At 51.2% G+C, this 20,649-nt stretch overlaps 10 protein-coding genes across 10 annotated transcripts; all 10 read left to right on the top strand.

Moving 5' to 3' along the window:
• Positions 1–290: 290 nt before the first annotated feature.
• On the top strand, positions 291–836 carry DQ04_01131100 (hypothetical protein; the record flags this gene model as incomplete). Its single annotated transcript, XM_009310260.1, has 1 exon — positions 291–836. The coding sequence occupies one exon, from the start codon at positions 291–293 to the stop codon at positions 834–836; it is 546 nt and encodes a 181-aa protein (XP_009308535.1).
• A 273-nt stretch (positions 837–1,109) lies between these two features.
• DQ04_01131090 (hypothetical protein) lies at positions 1,110–1,496 on the top strand (the record flags this gene model as incomplete). Its single annotated transcript, XM_009310259.1, has 1 exon — positions 1,110–1,496. One exon carries the CDS (start codon positions 1,110–1,112, stop codon positions 1,494–1,496), a length of 387 nt encoding a protein of 128 aa, XP_009308534.1.
• A 333-nt stretch (positions 1,497–1,829) lies between these two features.
• Positions 1,830–2,216, top strand: DQ04_01131080 (hypothetical protein; the record flags this gene model as incomplete). Its single annotated transcript, XM_009310258.1, has 1 exon — positions 1,830–2,216. One exon carries the CDS (start codon positions 1,830–1,832, stop codon positions 2,214–2,216), a length of 387 nt encoding a protein of 128 aa, XP_009308533.1.
• A 645-nt stretch (positions 2,217–2,861) lies between these two features.
• On the top strand, positions 2,862–3,311 carry DQ04_01131070 (ribosomal protein L35A; the record flags this gene model as incomplete). Its single annotated transcript, XM_009310257.1, has 1 exon — positions 2,862–3,311. One exon carries the CDS (start codon positions 2,862–2,864, stop codon positions 3,309–3,311), a length of 450 nt encoding a protein of 149 aa, XP_009308532.1.
• A 279-nt stretch (positions 3,312–3,590) lies between these two features.
• Positions 3,591–5,894, top strand: DQ04_01131060 (hypothetical protein; the record flags this gene model as incomplete). The annotated part of the gene is made up of 1 exon (XM_009310256.1): positions 3,591–5,894. The coding sequence occupies one exon, from the start codon at positions 3,591–3,593 to the stop codon at positions 5,892–5,894; it is 2,304 nt and encodes a 767-aa protein (XP_009308531.1).
• Positions 5,895–6,313: 419 nt separating this feature from the next.
• DQ04_01131050 (putative GTP-binding protein) lies at positions 6,314–8,050 on the top strand (the record flags this gene model as incomplete). Its single annotated transcript, XM_009310255.1, has 1 exon — positions 6,314–8,050. The coding sequence occupies one exon, from the start codon at positions 6,314–6,316 to the stop codon at positions 8,048–8,050; it is 1,737 nt and encodes a 578-aa protein (XP_009308530.1).
• Positions 8,051–8,352: 302 nt separating this feature from the next.
• On the top strand, positions 8,353–11,361 carry DQ04_01131040 (hypothetical protein; the record flags this gene model as incomplete). The annotated part of the gene is made up of 1 exon (XM_009310254.1): positions 8,353–11,361. The coding sequence occupies one exon, from the start codon at positions 8,353–8,355 to the stop codon at positions 11,359–11,361; it is 3,009 nt and encodes a 1,002-aa protein (XP_009308529.1).
• Positions 11,362–11,891: 530 nt separating this feature from the next.
• DQ04_01131030 (hypothetical protein) lies at positions 11,892–16,880 on the top strand (the record flags this gene model as incomplete). The annotated part of the gene is made up of 1 exon (XM_009310253.1): positions 11,892–16,880. The coding sequence occupies one exon, from the start codon at positions 11,892–11,894 to the stop codon at positions 16,878–16,880; it is 4,989 nt and encodes a 1,662-aa protein (XP_009308528.1).
• Positions 16,881–17,295: 415 nt separating this feature from the next.
• Positions 17,296–17,811, top strand: DQ04_01131020 (hypothetical protein; the record flags this gene model as incomplete). Its single annotated transcript, XM_009310252.1, has 1 exon — positions 17,296–17,811. The coding sequence occupies one exon, from the start codon at positions 17,296–17,298 to the stop codon at positions 17,809–17,811; it is 516 nt and encodes a 171-aa protein (XP_009308527.1).
• A 540-nt stretch (positions 17,812–18,351) lies between these two features.
• Positions 18,352–20,508, top strand: DQ04_01131010 (putative TPR-repeat protein; the record flags this gene model as incomplete). The annotated part of the gene is made up of 1 exon (XM_009310251.1): positions 18,352–20,508. One exon carries the CDS (start codon positions 18,352–18,354, stop codon positions 20,506–20,508), a length of 2,157 nt encoding a protein of 718 aa, XP_009308526.1.
• Positions 20,509–20,649: the final 141 nt, after the last annotated feature.

Below are 20,649 nucleotides of genomic sequence, written 5' to 3'. Positions count from 1 at the left end.
ATGCAAGGCGATGGAGAAGGGCGTGAGGCTCACTCTTCTGGTGACGGATGTACATGAGTGTGTGTGAGAGTGCGTGTGTGGGCGTGTATGTGTTACCCATCCGCAGAAACAGTCCTTGTCGAGGAAGGAGGATGCAACACATGTAGATTATTGGGTGAAATTTTCTCTTGTTTTTGCGTATTTTTTTCCTCTTCTTCCTCCTCTTCCTCTTCTTGTTCTTCTTCTTCCTTTTTTCCCTTATATTTCTCTTCTCCCTTATTTATTCCATAGCCGTCACTGATCTTTGGGGAATGCCGCCTCTAAGTTCGAGTGGCAGTATCGCCATACGTTCCTGTTTCGGCAACTGGAGCCTCATCGCACTGCACAACGATGGTGATGAGGCATTGTTGGTGCGAGATGAGCAGCGGGTCGTCAGGGTAATCCTCTGTTCCCGCTCTACTGGGCCTCCCTATTTGCTGATGCCGGCGTGGCACCCGTGGGACTTTTGTGTGCGGGTAAACAGTGCACTGTATGATGCAGGACCACTCGAGCTGGAGATTGGGGATGAGATCCAGTTGACTGCTCCAGGTGCATGGGCCGATGAGGCTGGTTTTGGATTTCGCGTGGAGTCCGCGGAGGGAGCAGTGTCGGCGTTTGGTGTGGGAGCACAGCCCCCCTCGTCGAGGGTTGGCGGGGAGACGGAATTGGCGTTACGGCGGGCTTCCTGTTGCGATTCAGAGCACGAAAGCGCGTGGCGCGCATTCGTGAGGCATCGTTCAGAGATGGTGGAGGAGGTGCTCTCCTCCTGGCTGAGCTTGACGCCACCTTCTGCATGTATATATGTGTCAACGCCATAGGAGCTGCACCCAAGCGCAATCTGGTGTCTGCTAGCAAATGAAGCCCACTTGTTGCGTTGAGAGAGAAAGAGAGAGAGTGTGTGTGTTTGTGTGGTGTGTGAGGGAGGGGGTGAGTGAGAGATAAGAGTCTCCCGTGTCTGTACTACAAATAAGGCTACGTGAAGCTGGATGCTTGGCTGCGCCTCTTTTTTCAGCGTGTGCTATGATCGGGTTTAGGATCCTTATTCTTCCCATTTTTTATTCAAAAATAGGCGGGGACAGGGCTCGATGATAATGTCACGTCGATGGTGCGCATTTTCGTTTTTGAGGGGAGCCCTTCTGGCCTTTTGTGTTCTGAACGCAGTTTTGGCGTTTTTATTTGCGTGGATGATGGATTCAACGGAGTTAGTAGTGTTTCGCATTCCAGCGCTTGAGCAGGGGTGGGACTTGCGTCTAAAGGCAATGGCGTGTCGGCGTGCAGGACTGTGGTTTGTTCTGTTCCTCGTCCTGGTGTTGTTAGCGCCTTTGTGGGACTCTGTGCGGGGTCCTTGTCACTTGCTGTTTTGCCGACTTCAGTTTCACGCGCACCAAAACTGCCGCAAAGTAGTACCGAGAGATCAAAGGGGACTTCTTGGGCACAAGGACAGTGATTCAGAGGACGAAGAGCTAATGGAACGCTAGTTGTACTTCTTTATGGTGTGCACCTTCCTCAACATGGGTAACTCTATTTGACTGAGTGAGACGTTTGCTTTGCCATTCTCAATGTTGTCCTGTTGATTCTGATGAAGACATTGTGACGGTTCGATGGGTTAAACGTGCTTATATCCCCACCGACCAGCGGCTAGTATTGTGCCTGCACTTGTGGAACAATGATACATTCATGAACAATTAGCGCGTATAGAAACCTGCCCCCCCCTCTCCCCTCCAAGGTGGTACTGTAGCTTCTTTATATATCCGTTTTGAAATACCTTTTCCTTTTCCTCTTCTCTTGATATGCCCTGCGTGCGCATAGCCATGTCTGGCAAGGTGTATGCATATATAGCCTTCTCCTACCTGAATGCGGTGACAGCGTTCCTGATAGCATGGCTGATGCATATCCGCATCACATCCTTCGCTGTCGTTGCGGTGGTTAACGAGTGGGATCTCGACGAGAAGGCAGCGGCGTGCCGGAATGCGGGTCTGATGTATCTCGTGCTTGCCGTGGGTCTCTCCCTCCGCTCAATGTATCAGCACTATCGCACTCGCGATCCGGAGAGGCAGCGCTACGATGCGGAGCTGTCGGATATGCGTGAAAAAATGCCGCTGTTGTACTCATCTCTCTTCGAGCCCGACGGGGAGGCACACAGTGCAGGTGCGGTCTCTTGCTCCGGTCGCGGGTACGGCTCAAGCGAAAGCAGCTAGAAAAGAGACATTCTGAGAGAAAACAACAACGAAAACGAAAAACAAAGAAAAAAGAAACCAAGCAACAGGGAATGCAGCTGGGGAGAAAAAAAAATAAACTCAAAAAAACATTTTTCTCAATCGGTTGCCTTTCCCTTCTCTAACATGGCGCGAATTGTGGTAGCATCAACACCTTCCTCTTCTTCTTGCTGTTCCACCTCGAACTTTTCCTGCCGCTGCTATTCCCCTGTGTGCCGTGAAGAGGCACCCAGTAAGGGTGTGGGACGATGCTGAAGGGGTCACTGCTGCCGCCTGTGTGAGTGATGAGGTGAGGAGGAGATGACGGGGCATACTTTTTCGATCCTTGTCTGCAAATAGGGGTTTCCCGTGTTGAAAAGAGGTGGTTGCTGTTGTGGTGTGAGAAGTGGTTTCTGGTGCTGTTGCGACGCGAACTGCATCAGCCTGTCGCTCTTTTGTCGGGAACGCTGCGGGACGACAGTCAGTGTGTGATTCATCGTACGCAATTATGTGTGCACGTGTGGACATGCACGGATGCATAGGGGGACGGGTTGACATTTTTTGCCGTGAATATATCCTTTTTCTATTTTTTTCTTTGTGTCCACCAGCAGCTAGGCTTACGCGACTACACCAATCTCCTCATCAAGAATGGCCCTGTCGAAGAGCTTCTCCGGTTCCATCGCGGCGAACCGCAGCAAGAAGATCCAGCAGCTGACCAAGAAGACCTCCACGGTGAAGCGCAACCGCAAGTCTCCCCGCCTTTACATGAAGGCGACGATGGCGGGCTACACCCGCGGTCTCCACGGACAGAACAAGAATACCGCCATTGTCCGCATCGAGAACGTCAACACGAAGGAGGACGCCAAGTGGTACGTCGGCAAGCGTGTCTGCTACGTCTACCACGGCTACAAGATGAAGCGCTGTGTGCGCTGGAGCAAGGCACCCGCCCGCCGCAGCAACACCCGCGCCATCTGGGGCCGCGTCACGCGCCCACATGGTGGTGCTGGTTCCGTCCGTGTGAAGTTCAACGGTGCCTCCATTCCCGCGTCGGCAATCGGTAAGCGCATCCGTGTCTACCTGTACCCCAGCCGTGTTTAAGAAAATGCGCGGAGTGTGGAGAGTGAGATTAGTTTGAGCCTGAGCAGCTGATTGATCATTTTTTATTTTTAACTGTTCTATTTTGAAAGCAAAAAAAAAGAATGCTATGCATATGATGATTAAAGTCTCTTTGTTACTCTTGTAGTTGGCAGGAGTTCACGTGGAACCAGTATACATTTTTTCCCCGTCTTCTTTTCTCTTTGCTCTTTGCACGTTTGCACTTCGTACTAAACAAAACCATTTTGGAGAGGGCGATAGGCACCTGCCACTGCTGCAGGCATGACGGCTGCAGTTAGCGTCGGCTCCTCACCACCGTGGGTAGATGCGGTTATTTCGATTGCGCCAGTGGAGCTTGTTGACACCAAGGAGCTTGCTCTCATGGCGGTGCACCCAGACGGCTGTGTCACGGCGTGGTCGCCACAGGATCCCAGTTTTCTGCTGATGCGAAAACGACCAATGAAGGTAACCTGTGTTGCAAGCGCCCCGGATGCTGTGCAACACAGTTCTTTGGCCTGGTTTGGCGGTGCGAATGCTGTTGAATGTTACCGTGCTCGACGCCGGGATGGTCGATACATCCACTTGCAATTCTTGTACCACTTGCAGATCGATCATTTCACGGGTATAAGGGAGTTGCGTACGAACGGCAATGCACTTGTCGCTGTTGTGGGACTTGGTATGCCGCAGGTGTTTGTGTGGCCTGTCGTTGGTCATGTAGCCACCGCCGACAATATTGAGGAGCAGGCAGGGCGATGTGTTGCCAGTCACATTTTTGATCGCAGTGCCAATCTATCCGAACCGCCGCTTGGAGATGTGTCTTCTGTACTCATGGTGGAAAACACGGTTTGGATTGGGTGCAGCCGTGGTGCCCTTCTGCTTGTGGATTTGATGGATACTGCTGAGGATGTAAAGCTTTCCTACACCCTTCGAACGGCAGGTTCATGCTCCGTGACGGCCTTGGCTCTGGTTTCACAAACACCGCGTATATGCGTTGTGGCGAGTGGGATGGAGAATGGTGACATCGTTCTCTGGTCAGCGAAGGGCGCGGCCGTCCTCGGACAGTACTTTGAGCACGCCAGTGCCGTCTGTGCTATGGCGTACGTGCCGTGGGGGCGCGGGCTCTGCAGTGTGAGCAGCACGCGAGAAGTCATCTTATGGGCGTGGCAAGAGGCTTTGGGCGCCTTTGCGGTTGTGGAGCGTGGGGTGCTAGACGACGATATGGGTGCTGGCATGGTGTGGGACTTGTGTGCGGTGCGCGACACCGAAGTTCTCGCCTGCGCGGCGGAGACGTCGCACATTCTACACTGGCGGTCGCACACAAAGCCTCACATTGGAGGAGGCGAGATCGTGCCGAATTCTACACCTGCTGCTTCTTACGATGTACAAGCGATGTGTGTAGAACTGCAACAGCTCCGTGCCGAGTGCCGACGATGGCAAGAGCTGTACGCCGCTAGCGATGTGGAACGGCGAAATGCGGAGCATAATGCTCTCACGAGTCAAGCTGATGCTGATGAAGTAAGACTAGAAATGAGGGAGCTTAAAGAAAAGTTTCTTCACACACGCAACGATGCATCTTCTGATCCAGGAACGCAAAGTGAGGCTCTTGAGAAGAATTCCCAGCTAAGAATTTTGAAATCGCAAGTAGAGGCTGCAGAGGAGCAACGCAATCAAATGCTAGGAAGGGTGCGTGAAGTTGAAGAGGAGGCAGGATCAGCAAGAACATCATATGAGGCAGAGGTGAGAACGTTAAAGGACGAGAAGTGGGCATTGGAGAGATGTGTCATGGTACTCAAGTCGGAGCTAAATGAGAGAGAGGAGTGGCACCGTGCCGAGCGTGCATCCCGGAGAGACAAAGGTGTCAACACAAGTGGCGATTGGTGGAGAAGTCAAACTTCTCATCCTGTTCTTCAAGTGGAAAAAAGCACGCAGGTCTTTTCGTGCTCTTTTAGTCCTCCCCGAGAAGTATCGACGGGGCAACCATCTGGATCCACGGATTCCTTTCCTTTTCTGGGAGTACAACAGCCTCTTCCGCCGCCGCCGCCGCCGCCGCCGCGGCAGCAGCAGCAGCAGCAAGGGCGGCCGAAGCAGAATGATCACCGTCACGCCCTGCAGAATTACGGTGACTCTGCTGTGACGTCTGTGCCACTCCTGGAGGCCTTTAAGGAGGAGGTTACACCCCAGCTCTCTCCCGTTAGCCACCGCACTGTAAACCATCAGGTGACACCACACCCGTTGAGTGGCGAAAGAGGTTCATCATTACAGCAGCCAAGGGAGAATATGATATCGGCGTTTGTGGTAGAAGCCCTTCAAGCGCAGCTTTCGCTGATGGAAACGTTGCTCCGAAATCACCGAGAAGCATCTGCCACGCCGGACCCTCTCCTAACGCACTCCACAAATATTTTGACGGATGTGTATCTAATGGCGCGCGATTTATTGGGCAACGGTGTGGCCGCGGCAATCACCCGTGAGGCGTTAGAAGGCAGGCCACTCTTTAATGAGCGCGAGGTGATATGCAAATTGTTTGCTGCCATCTGCCAGCGGTATCGCACCGCGTTACTGGGGTCTCCTTACAGAGTGCCCGAGTAAAAGCTCTATGGGGGTGAAGGAGAAGATGAGGTTGGAGTGGGGACGACGTCACGCTCCGTCGTTAGACATGCACTCACTCTCCTGTGTACTGTATATTTATTATTTCCCTGTGTTGTTGTTATTTGCACATCTTTTCGACGTGCGACAGCGCTGGGAAGTGAGACATGACTCACTGCCGTCTGCGTGCGAATAAAATGTGTTTCCTTTCACTCTCAGTGGTTTTATTTTATTTCTGTTTTGCTTTCTTCTTAGATTTCAACATTGTTTCTTTTTTTTTTCCTTTGTTTTGTTGCACGTTTGCCCATTCAGCGTTGACACTGGCAAGCGAGACTAGGTGTGCGATTTCGTATAGGGGTGTCGAACGCGTCGAGCCGCGGTAGTCGCCATTCACACAAGAAGAGGGCTTTGCTTTCCCATATATGCTTCCAATACCCGACAATCCAGATGAGATGGAACAGCAACTTCTGCCATCGACAGAAGATTCGAGGGAGCAGGCCCTTGAGAGGCGTGCCGCAGCATCATTCGATCACGATCGGCGACTGGCGAAGGTAGTGTTGTCCATGCCAGAAGGCTGCGGTTGCCTTGCAGAGGAGGACGATGACGGTGATGTGGAGTACAAGTGGCGTCTCACGGGCATCACGCCCAGTCGTTTCGAACACCTCGTGACACAAATGCGGTTTCGCGTGGGAGAGGGTAACGGTCAGTGTCTCTACGAGCTCGGTGTCTCTAACAACGGTTCACCGAAGGGCCTCCCGCTGGTCGACTATGAAGAGTCCGTGGAGACACTTAAGCGAATGGCAAAGACACTCGTCCTTGATGCTACTGTATTGCAGAAGTTCATGGTTCAGGCTGAGCCGACGCCGCTGTGGTGCGGTGAGGTTCTTGTGACGCGCCGACAGGCGAAGCAGCAGGATGGCAGGGTCGCCTTCTGCGGGGCAGCTGGGAGCGGGAAGTCTACGCTTATGGGCGTGCTGCTCACAGAACTCTTAGATGACGGGGCTGGCAGTGTGCGCCAACTGTTATTCAATCACAAGCACGAGATCGATACGGGAAAGACCACCTCCATAGTGACACGTGCCTATTCCATAGATAACACAGAGGTGGAAAAGGGATCCTCTAAGTGTCCGTTGGGTGCTCCTGAACGTCCATCGCGTTTCCTCACGATGATGGACCTTGGAGGCGACGTGACAAAGCGGATGCTCTTTGGCTTAATGAGCCGTCGCCCCAACTTCACCGGTATATGCGTTTCTGTTGAGCAACCGGCAGAAGAGGTGACGCGATACGCACAAGTTTGCCGTGCTATGCGGTTCCCATTCTTTGTCGTTGTAACAAAAATAGATACTGTTCTCGATTTTGAACTAGACATATTTCTACTAGAATTGGTGGCGCAGCTTTCGACTATCGGTTGCAGTTCGGTCATTTTGGGTGATGTTGACGATGTTGATAGATTCCAGGAGTCGTGGAGGAAGTCGAAGCAAGTTCCTGTATTGCGTGTTTCTTCCTCGAAGGGCTCTGGTGTGGAAATATTTAGGAAATTCCTCTCGTCTCTCCCATTAGGTGAGATGCCAGCGACACCAGACCATAAGTTTGAGGTTCTCCTTGACGGATGTTTCTTCGTCCGCGGTGTGGGACCTGTTGTTCGTGGACATGTCGCAAAGGGTTGCGTCGAATTGGGGTGCCACTGTAACATTGGGCCTGATGCTGTAGGGAAATTCTATCCTGTTACGATTCAAGGCATACACGTGGAAGGGTCACATGTCACTCGTGTTCAGCAGTCTGACGACGCCACGTTTGCTCTCTCTGAGCTCCCTAGCAGTGTGGACATGACACAAAAAGGCAAACTGTTAATTCCTAGCTCAGTACAGGTGTCATGGGGGTTCAAAGCGCATATCAAGGTGCTTTCACAGGGTATGACACGTCAACTACAGCCTATACTCTATACGGGCAATCTCCGACAGGCTGTGAAAATTATTCCTTCTCTCTCCACAGAGCTGGAAACACTGGACAAAGGGGGTATAGCAAGCTTTAGGTTTCTCTACCACCCAGAGGTGCTCCGGGAAGGCGCCAGCTTTATTCTGCAGTGGAATCCAGGGGGTATGGCCGTCGGAGAAGTGATCAGTGTGTTTTTTCAGTTTCAGGATTCTGAAGCGGATTAAAACAATTGTATGAAGAGCAGAGGTGGTAGGAAGATGAGGAGGGGGGGATTAAATGTATCTGTCTGTATTTGCTTCCTGCTGGATGCCGCAAGGAAAACTATTGCGGAGTGAATTTTTCTTATTTCTCGTTCGCCTTTCTTCGTTCATTGACATTTCTTTTTTTTTTTATGCAGATGTATCAATAAAGCATTTCTCTGAATTCTCAATGGGTCGCTTGGTGTTTTATCTGCTATTGCTTATTTTGTTTTCGTCTTGCTTCCTTGAAAGCGGTTCCAAAAACAAAAAGAAAAGCGATTCTTCTGATGCGTTTTCTAATGTTATTGTGGTTGCTTGTAGGGCTGCTTTTTACAAGTGACACGAACATATGCAGTGGGACAGATGCTGCGTTAAATTATGACGTTGTGCAGCGAGCCTCGCGCGATGGTACAACGCGATCCATAACATTTCTTTCTTCTGGATACAGCAGCGAGGAGGCTAGCCGCTTTGACAGTGACGTCAGAACTTGTGTAGCTGCTCTGCATAACAAGGTAAAGAGTGTCTCATCAGATCCTTGGGGGCGGTACGCGGCGCTGTTAAATATGTATTCTGTATTTCGGCCCTCTAACCACTCCGGCGCTAGCCGTCCGCATGGCACGAATCATCTGTGTAAGAACATGAAAGACTGTGGCCCAAGTTTTGTGGAGAACAACTTGGGATGTGCATTTGGCACACCCGATCCTTCGGTTATTAGTTGCAACCTCAGCGCGGTATTTGCGCTGGCGGCTGCTGCTCCTGTCCGTGACCTGGTGGTGGTGCTGGTAAACGAACCCACGGAAGTGAGCAGTGCGGGTGGAAGATCTTTGGCCATCTTCACAAATAAGCCATCATTTATGCCATTATTTCTTGTACGTGAGTTGAGCAAAGCTGTTGCCAGTCTCGTCAGCGAGTACAGTCGTGGTGTGGAAGAGAAGGGTGATGTGCGTGTGCCGAACTGTGTTGCAACTGTTGAGCAGGCTCGTTTGGAGTGGGGCCACTGGATGGACCAAGGACTGGTCGACACGACGCCGAAACTGGGCTGCTTCTTCAACAACTACTACCGCCCCACAGATTTTGGTTGCATGATGCGTGATTCCTCCGTCAGTAGCATGTGTGCTGTCTGCAAGGAGCAGGTAACACTTGCACTTTTTACCAAAGGAGCCGGTCTTTCCCTTGCCGCCACGCGCTGTCCGTGGGAGGAACACACGGTACACGTCAATATCTCTAAAGGTGTTGAACTAACCGTTGGAGAAATCGGTGCGCAAGCTGGTGTAGTGGTGAAGTGGGTGGACGAAAGTGGAACTGCTATTGCCGCGTCTGAAGGCAGTGCAGGGACCCTTTTGGTGCCTGGAAGTACGTTGTCGACGTGGAAATTTCCGACAACGGTGAGTGCCATGATTGAAGATGTTTCGCCGTACGTTGCTCGGTCTAAACGTCAGGAATCATTCAGGAGAACAACAACGTTTCAACTTATTGTTCAAGGAGGGGACCTATGTAAAAATATGGAATGTGCTTCGTTTAGTGCATGCACGTCATGCAGCGGACCTAGTTGTGCCGTCAATGTTACTCCGCATGAAGAAAACATTGAGTGGGTGACGTACCAAGAGGAGGGGCAGAGATCAGGCAATAATGTAATTGCTGGTTCCGTCTGTGGTGGTGTCACCTTTGTGGTTCTGACTCTCATCCTTGTTCTCTACTATTATTGCTACTTCAATCGCCCACACGAAGTCCTCACTACACTTTTTATGGACGATCTGCTCTGTGCGGTTCTTCAAATGGTTTCCATCGTTGTACTGGCCTTCTCTATTTACATTTTGGTACTAACTGTGGAATATGCTGAGACACATGTTCTATTATGGCGGCAGCTGTTCATTCCTTGTGTGATTGTTGGGGCCATTATTTTCATTGCTGCGCCTGTGAACTTGGTGGCTGTGCTCTTTCGCTATTATGCTCTTGCCGTTGGTTGTGCTGTTTTGCTAATCACCCTTGGACTGGGTTTCATGGGGATCGGTGTGTTTTTGGCTTGGACGTATATGAGACGGGACACAGATGGTTTAATCGCTTACGTAGCGTACCGCTGGATGATAAGTGTGCGGGACTCACCGGATGTTGTGGACAAAACGCAGCATTCCTTGAAATGTAGTGGATTCTACGTGAGCTGTCTTGAAGCAAATGCCTCGTACTGCCCTAATAACCGCAAAAGCAATATGTATGTAAATCCGTGTGAGGATCCTTTTATGGACGACGTTGCGAATGCTTCTGTACCGATTTGCGTGTCCACACTCATGGCTGGCATCCTACTGATTAGTTCGGCAGTACTGAACATTGTGTTTGCAATTCGATTTTCCCATCTGTCGCGAATTCGAAGGCGGCGGCACGCCTATCGCAACGACCCTGCAGCACCAATCTTACCTTTTACCTTCGCAGAGGCGAAGGAGGCGCGCCGCATTTTCCATGTGATTGCTGATAAAACTGACAACGCGTTGGTGGGAAAACGAGCGAGCCGCTTCCTTCGGAAAATGTTCAGGGAAAAACTCGACCCAGAGTACCAAACGTTGGTGGAGACACATGTACCCATGACTTACGACGAACTCATGTCGCTTCACTTCCCGTTCTTTGTCACACTGCGAATGGACCCGCGTCAGTTAACTCCTGATGAAGCGTACAAGGCTCAGGGTGTTTTGGACCTCCAGCGCCTTCAATATCAAAAGTTGGAGGAGTTTGCTGAGGCATCTGGTGCCCTCTCCCCCGAGGCACTTTACAGGTTGTTCTATGGGTTCGCGTCTGGCCGTTTCATTGCGGACCAGAATGAGTTTCTCACAGTAGTGAGGCAGGAGGCTGCAGAGAACTGCCCAGATGCCCCATTGTGCGATGGGCTGACGGTCTTTGAACTGGAAGGATTGCGTAGTGTGTGGGTGGCACTCAATCCCAAGGTGGTCGGCGACCTCAGTGACGAGCAGATTGACATCTTGTATCAGTGGACGCACGGCGAACCTCTCCGTAATGTTGGTCACTTCAACGAATGGAAAAAGTCACTAGATGTGCGTCAGCGCGGAGGCATTGGATGGGGAGAGTTCTGTTACCCCTTCGCGAAGCGTGCGCATCTACTCCAGTCGCGTGATTATCTCAGTCATCTGAATAAAGATGTGCCTCCAGAGATGCTCTCGCGTGCGTTTGTGGTGCAACAATTTGGTAATGATTTGGAGGCGGCTGTATTTTTGCCGTACGAGAATGAAATCCCCATCGAACGCGTCCTCGCTCACTTGATGCAGCGATATGGATACAAGCCTGAATAATGGAAAGAAATGTGTTTAAAAAGGCGTTGACTTTCGTTCGTACTTTGCACAAGTCATTCCCCCATCTTGACTTTTTTCTTATTCTTGGCTTTACCTCTCTTGTGCCTGCATAAATAACTCACCCATCCCCTGTTCCTATTAAAACAAAGAAGAAGAAAAAAAAAAGAAGAAGAAATGCAACGGAAACAAAATTGTGGTTTCTCTTTTCAAGTTACAGGTGCATTTTTGAGACAGACGTTGGGAGAAAGTGTCTCCAGGTGTGAGGGCTGACCTGCATCATGACAAATTGTCTGGCTCACCCACCACCACCGCTGCTGCAACAAACAGTCTCTGATTTCGTGTTTATTGCTTCTGATTTTTTTTTTGCTATTTTTGCTCCCTTATTATTATCATTATGATTATTCTGGTAGAATTATTGGGAGAAGTGAAGGAGGAACAGCAAATTCGGCTGTGCTGACGATTACACACATACGTATATAGATATATATATATACACAGATTAGTAGCAGCGATACCAAACTCCTTCAACAATGAGCATGACTAAGGATGCTGCGTCCAGGAGTGGAAGTTATGTCCGGCTCTCCAGAGCCGGCAGTGAAGTGCGCGAAGAGCGCTGGGGCCAGGACCGATTGGTCCTCGCCAATCAGATCCATAACCTCCTCGTTACTATCCGCTCCAGTGGGAGATTCGGTGCCAAGGCACGATTCCTCGACGCGGGGTATGTAGCGGAGCACCCGCTTCTTCTTCAGCTCAAGGCGCTCCAGCGTCAAGTTATGACACCAACTCTGGTGCGCCACATCAGCGAGGAGAGGATTCTCCAGCCATTCTGCGACCTCTGTTCAAGTAGTGAGATGAATGAAACAGTAGTTGGCGTCGCATTGACGTCCCTGTCTAACCTCATCGATCTCCGATGCACTTTTATTACGAAGGATGGCCTCAAGAAGGTGATCTTCTCAACTCGTACCAGAAAGGGTGAACTCGCTGACAGCACCACGTATGAAGTGGTGCTTGCCAGGCGGCTTCAATTGTGCGTGAGCTGTGCGAGTCATCCCTCTGCGAGCGCGTTGCCTGAACGCCTTTACGTTGATATGGTGCGTCGCGCCTACACACTGGCAACCCACCCTGGGACTAGTCCGCTCCTTCGTCGAACGGCGGAACAGGCAATGAAGTCTATTGCATCGTCTCTTTATACTTTTGTCGTGGAACACAAACGAATTAACACAAAACTGGACGATAGCGGGAGGATGGAGGAGGAGTTAGGACTGAGCGGAACATTTATGCTACGGTACATTTGTAGTCTCATTAATGGCGTCGACGAGGAGGAAGACTCTACTAAGTCGAATCCGCGCTCTGACACAAAGGGGCCGTCGAAGGTCGCGGTTGTACAACTTGAAGGGTTGTGGTTGGTGCAAGCGATGCTCTTTGTAGTGAAGGACTACCTCTGTGAGGCTGGATGGGAGGACCTTCTTTACGGTGTTCAGCACGATCTTTGCCGTGCTCTATTGGCTAATGGGGTGAACACAGAGAACGTCATTGTTCTCTCTCAGATACTTCGAACAGTACATATTGTTGTGAAAACGGCCTCCATGCGAGTGGTGCCACAGACTTTTTCATTTATCAAGGCTCTGCATCTTGACCCAATTATGCGCATCACGGAGGACCTCCGCACAGGGCAAACATCGCCGGGAAATGTAGCTTCCCCCCGGGTGGCGGCAGCAGCGGTACCCCCACTCCCCAATGGTCCTGCGCTTCACCTGAGCGCGTCTCAGGTGCTAGAGTTGTACGAAAGGCGGGAGCTTCTTTTGGAGAGTCTCGTGGAGTTTTGCAGCGATGCAAACTTTGCTGCGTTTTGCTATGCGCAGTATGACCTCTCGCGGCGCTTCCTCCCGCTTCTGGATCGTCTCTGCAATGTACTCGTGGAAAACTGTTTTTATATGAGTGATAGGGAGAGCCCGGGTGGAGCGCGAAAGGGGGAACGCATCGGGTATGCCGGCGACTTTGGTGTAGAGGAGGCTTTAAATCAAATGGATGTGCTTGCTTTAGAGGCAATTAATGGCCTTTTGCGTCAGACCACATTAATGATTGCTCAGCCCGGTTCACCTGCGCCGGAATTAACGGTGTTCATTGAGGCGCGGCTAGAGGAGAAAAAGCTGCTCATGGAATTCGCGTCTCTCTTTTGCAGCGATGCTGCAAAGGATGGAATTCCATTCCTTCTTAGGGAGGCGACGCGTGTGCCTGCCGGATCACCCCTACTTACAGGAAAAGGTGTAGGAGGAGTGAATACACCTGCATTGATTATTGAAGAGCCTGCCGGTGGTCGTGAAGTGGGTGCCTGTCTTTTCCGCCTCAGCGACATACTTGACAAGCGCGCACTGGGCGACTACCTTGGCGACCTGGGGCGCGAGCCGGCAGCGCCAAGTCCAGAGAATACACCTGACTACGCTGCGGCGCTTGCGACATGGGAGGCAGAGCGTGCGAAAGACCATCTAAAGGCTGGAACTGTTCGCTTCTACGAAGAGCAACTGAAAGGATTTCTGGGTGGATTCAACTACCGCAACAAGTCACTCTTGTCATGCATCCGCGAGACGGCGTATCGTATGTGCATGCCGGGAGAGGCCCAAAAAATTGATCGTGTTATGGAGGCATTTGCAAAAATGTGGGCCAGTAGCAATCATGATGTAGGGAAGGAAATCAACCCGTTCTGTAGCGAGCAGGGCCCTTTTATTCTGGCCTTCTCATTGATTATGCTCAACACGGACCAGCATTCGGGCAAGATGAACAAACCAATGACACAAGAGGATTTTCGCCGTGTACACCGAGACAGCGATGGTGGCAATAGTCTCCCAGAGGAGTATTTGAATCATCTGTTTGACGACGTTAAGTTGCATCCTATTATCATGGCTGAGATGATCAACGCGGGATTTACAAACGACGTCACATGGTCATTGGAAATGCAAGAGCATGGGTTGCCTGTGGGCACAGTGCGGCGGGATGCCATTTTAGGGTGCTCCATGCAATCAACATCATCAAATAATTCGGAATTGGGTTTTATACAGGCTTTACATCCATTCATATTCCGTGCTGTGTGGAAATATGGTCTCACGGTGTACTCCAACACACTGGAGAGTTGCAGACCCCTTCTTGAATATGATGCTACAGAAGGGGAAGGATATACGAATGGAGACAGCTCAAACAGCGAAGCCACATTGTCCACAGCTGAAAATGCGTGTAACAGCGCCCTTGACGGCCTGTGCCATTTAGCAAGGGCGGCTGCGCATTTTGGCCTTGCTTCCGCTGTTGACCGTGTCATCCTTGTGATACTCTCTCAGGTTCCGCTTGATATGAAGGATCCACACGGTTCGCTGGTTCGCCTTGGTGGGCAGCGCTTCCCACTGCGCTGTTTAGAAAAGTTGCTTCATTTGCTCAAGGAGTGCCTGCCTGTTGTGATGGATTCATGGGAGGCGTTGGGACACTTGTTCTGCAAACTTTTCTTGTTGGGCATGTTTGCCAAAGACCCAAAGGCGACCCCGGAAACTACGGAGCTATGGGAGGAGTTGTGCGGCAACCCAGGCATTGTTGTTTCGGGAGCAAGGCGTGCGCAATCGGAGGTTGGCTGGTTTGCGGCCCTGTGGGTCTCCTCCACCTCACCCGAACGCGCCAGGGCGCAGGAAAGCGAAGAGCGACGGGCGATGGACCGAGTTAAAGCGATTCTTCCAACGATTGAAGAGTTCCTGCTCATGATTGACAGCCTCGCAGAAAGGCCACACCAACAGTTTACCCGCGCTTTGTGTGACGAAGGAGCACTTAAGACAAGGACGACGGCCAAGAGCTATGCGGCTTCGTATACAATGATTCTTGTTACTGAGGTTGCGGTACGCCGTCTTGGCGATAGTGTCGTGGTGGATCGCTACGCGAAGTTCTGTCAGCAGGTGACATCAAGTGTCTTCGCGGTTTTCGAGCAGCCCAAGTACGCAAACTCGAGTAGCAGCAGCAGCAGCATTGGTGCTAGCAAAGCCCATGGTCCTGTCGATGATGATTTTTCTCTTGTGGAGCTTGGGCACCCGATGAGTGCCGATGCTTACACTTATTGGCAATTGGTAGCGGCTCGTGTGGTTGGAGCTGTAGTTCGGGCAATAAAACATTTTGCGTGTAATGCGTTGTCTCGTGATGTGGCATTGCAGATTCTCAGTCTTTTAACCACCGCACCTGTCAAGGCGTTCAACGCTGCTGTGGCTCCCACACTTTCCAGTGCCTTGATGGAGTTTCTCGTGGAGCCACATTATCTTACTCATATACCGCCGCATGGGCTTTTAGAGGGGCTTTTAAATGCATTATGCGTGACCATCACCACTTGTGACAATCCACTCGTGCAATGGCGAACAAGAAAGGCTTTTGCAGCTCTCGTGACACGAGGCTTGTACGATCCTTTGGATGACAGTGAGAGCGTTGTGAACGCCTTGGTGGCATGCGCATTGGAGGCACCCAGTGTAGACGCAGCTATATCGCCCTCTGTTCCTCCTCCTCCTGCCGCTGCTGCTGCTACTTCTACTTCTAGTGCAGTAGCTGCTTCTGGGTTACTGCCGAGTGAGTTGCTTCAAAAAGGGCCTCTGGAGAGCTTTGCGGACATGATAACATTGGTGTGCCGCCGTCTCGCTGCGACCCACAACAAAGGAGCCGTCTATGCCGTAGGAACAGATTGGTATCGGCCGTGGATTGCCTCTCTTCGTGGCCTGTGCGGTCTAGTTGTGCTGTCACGTCCGTACCGCGATCGAAGCGATGCTCTTCTTTGCTTGCAGCGCTGTCTTCTGGACTCAGAAATCAAGCATCTACCAGCAACAGCAGTTGCGGCCCTTTACGAGGATGCCATTTTTCCTCTCACCGAGCAAATGTGTGCACCGTCTTCATCATCATCTTCGTCAAGAATTTCTCCACCCCAAGGCGCTAAACCGCCTTCTGGCGTATCTGTCAATACACCGGCAATGCAGTCGTTTGTGACAAGCCTCTTTAGCCCACTGGCCCCATTGCCGCCGTCAAGGCGGGCTGTAACGTCGAATAATGCTGTCCGCGCACCAGGCATAACAAAGGACGCTCGTTTAGTGACAATTGATTTGAAATGCCGTATTGTAGGCCTTTTGCCGAAGGTGTTCCTGCATTACATGAAGTCCCTGAGTGAGACACCCGAGATACTACAGGAGTTGTGGCAGCGCATACTAGGAACCCTTTATGCACTCTACACCGCGCCCACTGACGGTGTCTTGGCCGATGCAGAGGGTACCACACGCGACCCGAAGGAGTCGGCAAAGACGATTGGCGTGGCGGAGGATGAGGCGGCTTTGCGCGAAGCAATCCAAGAAACGGTAAAGAACATGATTTATGTTCTTGCAGCTACACTGGGTGAGGTGGAGGGTGTGCAGATACTGCGGCGGACACCGTACTTTTGGACGTCCACGAAGAATCTCTTGCGCACGTTCGACTTCGCTGAGCCTCTGCTTGTCTTCATTGAGGGCCTAGAGAGCTGAGTTTCTGTGGTATAGGAAGGCGTCTCCGCGAAGACTCCGAGGGAAGATGGCGGGCACCAAATGGGCGAGGAGTGGGAGTAATGAAGGAGGGAATAACGTCTCTTTTTTTGTTAGTTCCTTACTCTTTTCTTTTTCTTACTCTTCTTCAAACTCACTCGCGCACAAAATCCACAGCTGCGTTGACCATTTTGTTTGTTCCAGAAGCAGATAACGATCCGTTTCTCTTACACCACTCTTGATGCACTGTTGTACAGAGTAGTGCAAGGTGCATATTTCCTCGAGGTACAGCAACAAGGGCGTTAGGAGAAAAAAAAAGTGTTTGCTAGTTTCCAACATTGGATTGTTGTGGGCTTACCGCAACTTCAACAGGTGTCGCCAGTTTCACCACTACGACCACCCTGAAATGACAAGCCGTATGGAGAGAGGTCCTTTTGTGATGGAATCTCTTGTGACACCGGGTGAATCGTATCGTATTGTTGCGTCAAGTTCGTCTCTTCGTGAGCACCTCACGGACAGTTACTGGTGCTCTGCTATGGACGAAGTGTGTGATGGAAAGCTAGACGGCGTGGCGGTGCGATATACAGGTCAAAACCTTGTTCTGCTGCAGTTTCGTCCTAAACAGTTATCACCGGCTGGGTATCGGTATCCCCTGTCCATGTCTATCCCGGTGGAGTACCTGGTGCCAGTTTCGCCCAAGCCTATCCTGGAGAATGTGTCCATGGCTCCTAGCTTCCAATCTTCCTTTGACTCGACGGACGCGCGTTTTCCGTCGACTGACTTCTCCCCATTGTGTGTTGTCTGTGGTAGATACAACGTGCCAGGTATGGTGCGGCGCCATCGCGGTTACAAGTGCAAGGAATGTGTGGGAAAAAAATCAAAACCGAGACTGCGTGCAGAATGCGCGCGCTTTAAAAGCGAAGACGATCTCTGAAGGATAAATATGTGGGGTTGAACATTTGACTTGCGGGAAAAAGAAAAAAAGGACCACAAAACATGCATATATATATATATATATATGTGTGTGTGTGTGTGTGTGTCTGAAGAGAGAAAGCACCGAAAACAACTTGATGCATAATCCAAAAGAAGAAAATACGCGAATGAAGTGAAGTGATCGGTGTATATTTGCATCTCTCTGCTAGCTATGACCATCCGAACCATTGTCTTTTCCATTGATTGTGCATAGGGCCCCTTGCACATGTTTCTCTCAATGAGTTACCCAAGAAAATAATCCTCAATACCTTTTCTGTTTCAAATCTCTGCTCCATATGTTTCCATGATTGTTGGTGTTGTTATTGTTGGTTTTTCGTTTGGCACTATTTGCTTTGTACGCACATAGGAGTATTTGACGGGAAGAGCAAACCTACGCATCAGCTGCAATTGCCATTTTGAGGTTTAGGTCGTCGTGTGCTGGTTCCTTGTTTGCTACAGTAGAAGTGAGTTTGCTGTTGTATACTGCAGTGTATACATCCAGATGGAGGCAGGGCGCAGAGAAGAGATACCCCAAGCCGCAATGTCATCGTCCTCATCATCGTTCGCGTCATATATGAACTCACCACCGAAGCACCACACGCTGGCTGATGCAACAAGCGAAGAAAGTGCCGGTGTTCAAGCGAACAACGCTCACATCTGCGTAGAACCCCCGAGCGCCATGTGGCTTCAAAAGTTTTTGTCCACCTACTTTCTGTGCGATCTCTGCCACAAGATCGTGATAGATCCCGTGCAAATTTTGCCGAATGTCATTTTGGCATGTAGGCGTTGTACTCTCTCGCGGCGCGTTTCCACTGATGCCATGGTGGAGCTCCCCCACGGGGTGGCGCAGGCGTTCGAGGAGCTGTACGAGACGCGGCGGAGCCAGCAGCGGGCCATGGCGAACACGTCTCCAGAGCCGGGGGGGTCCAACCGGGTTGTTGACGACTCCATCGCTGCACGCCGGGTCGTCCGCGTCAAACGCACCGCGGCCGTTCCGAGCGGCGATGTGACAAAACACGTCGATCCACATGCGACTGCCGACACAGTCAAGGCGGCATCGGCCTCAGCAGCAGCAGCAGCAGCAGCGGCGGCGGCGTCGGCGAAAACGGCAAAAGCTATTGGTCTTCACCAGGAACTCCGTGGGCTAGAGGATGGCGAGACGTATCGACGTGATAGGATAGAAACTGGCGAGGCAAGTGAACGATTGGAGCTCATGAAGAAGTACACTGCCACCATGAGGAATATTCAGGTCCGCAGCCGCGTGAGCAGCAAATCACTTAAGAAGGAAGCGGATACTATGTATGAACGGGCAGAGTACACCATGGCGCTAGAGCTTTACTCCAAAGCCATTGAACAACAACCTCTTGACCGTCTGACACGACTCAGCGCCTTGTATGGGAATCGGAGCTCTGCGTACTTTATGGCACAGCGCTACAACGACTGCATATCAGACTGCATGAAAGCAATAGAATTGGAGCCTGAGAATGTTAAGACTTATACACGGGCAGCAAAGGCTGCAGCTGTCATGGGTGATCTCGCCCGTGCTGTTGGCATTATGGACACTATTCCGGAACACCTGCTTGTAGATGCCATTCTCAGTGAGAAGAAGCGGTATAAGGGGGGACTTGAATTGTATCAGCGTGCCGAGCGGGCATTTGGAACGCCGGAAGGCGACGAAAATTGGCTCATGCTGGTTGCTCAGTTCAGCGATGCCATTCCTTTTCGGTTGCGCTATGCTGAATCATTGATGAAGCAGAAACGTTATTTAAGAGCGGTAGAGGCATTGGAAGTGGTGTCACCTTCTCGAAGGACACCAAGGCTGTGGCACTTGGTGGCGAATTGCTTGTATCTTTCTGGCTTTGAACATTTTGAAAAGGCACGCGCCTGTCTTGTGGATGTGCAGCAGCTAGATGAAAGTTGTGCCAACCTGCTGAGGCTAATCAATATCGTGGATGAGGGCAAGCAAAAGGGAAACAGTCTTTTTCAACAGAAGAAGTTTGCGGCAGCTGTGGAGCACTACACGGATGCTATTAACGCTTCGGAGAACAACCATCAAATCCTGCGTATCTTGTATTGCAACCGTGCTGCTGCTCACAAGGAATTGGGAAGGTACCGCGAGGGCATTGATGACTGTACAAAGGCCATTCATTTGGACCCGGAGTTTTCCAAGGCGTATGCCCGACGTGCACGTTGCCAGCAGCAGCTGAATGACTTCCCAGCGGCCATTCGAGACTTCAAGAGTGCGATACAATACGATCCGAGCGACCATGAGCTGGTGCGCGAGCTGCGCAACTGCGAGCACAACATGGCGAAGGAAGCTGAACGTGAGAAGGACTACTACTACGTTCTTGGTGTGAGTCGTAACTGCAGCGAACGTGAAATTAAACTGAAGTATCGCGAGCTGTCTCTTCGTTGGCACCCAGACAAGTGCATATCACTTCCAGAAAATGAGCGTGTGCACGCGGAGCGAAAGTTTAAAATCATCGGCGAGGCTCACACAACCCTTATCGACCCTGTGAAGCGGCGTGAGTACGACCTCAAGTTAGACCGTGAACGCCTGACGCGCTCGGGTGGCTTTGGCGGTTTTGCCACGTACAGCGGCGACACGTTCCGCGGGCAGGCCAACCGCTACCGCGCTGGCGCCGGCGGGTTCTGGTGAGGCAGGCTGTCGAGGAGAGCGGCCACGCACCACGCAGTTGCCAGCAGCACGAAAGAGAGCAGCGGCCAGCGTGTCAGCCAAATACACTACTTTAGAGGGGAGCAAAATGAAGATGATGAGGAACCCAAAGACAAAAAAAAA

The sequence above is a fragment of the Trypanosoma grayi genome, assembly GCF_000691245.1.
Source record: "Trypanosoma grayi strain ANR4 Tgr_113_V1, whole genome shotgun sequence".
Lineage (NCBI taxonomy): Eukaryota > Euglenozoa > Kinetoplastea > Trypanosomatida > Trypanosomatidae > Trypanosoma > Trypanosoma grayi.
This window is presented reverse-complemented; position numbering and strand designations above follow the sequence as displayed.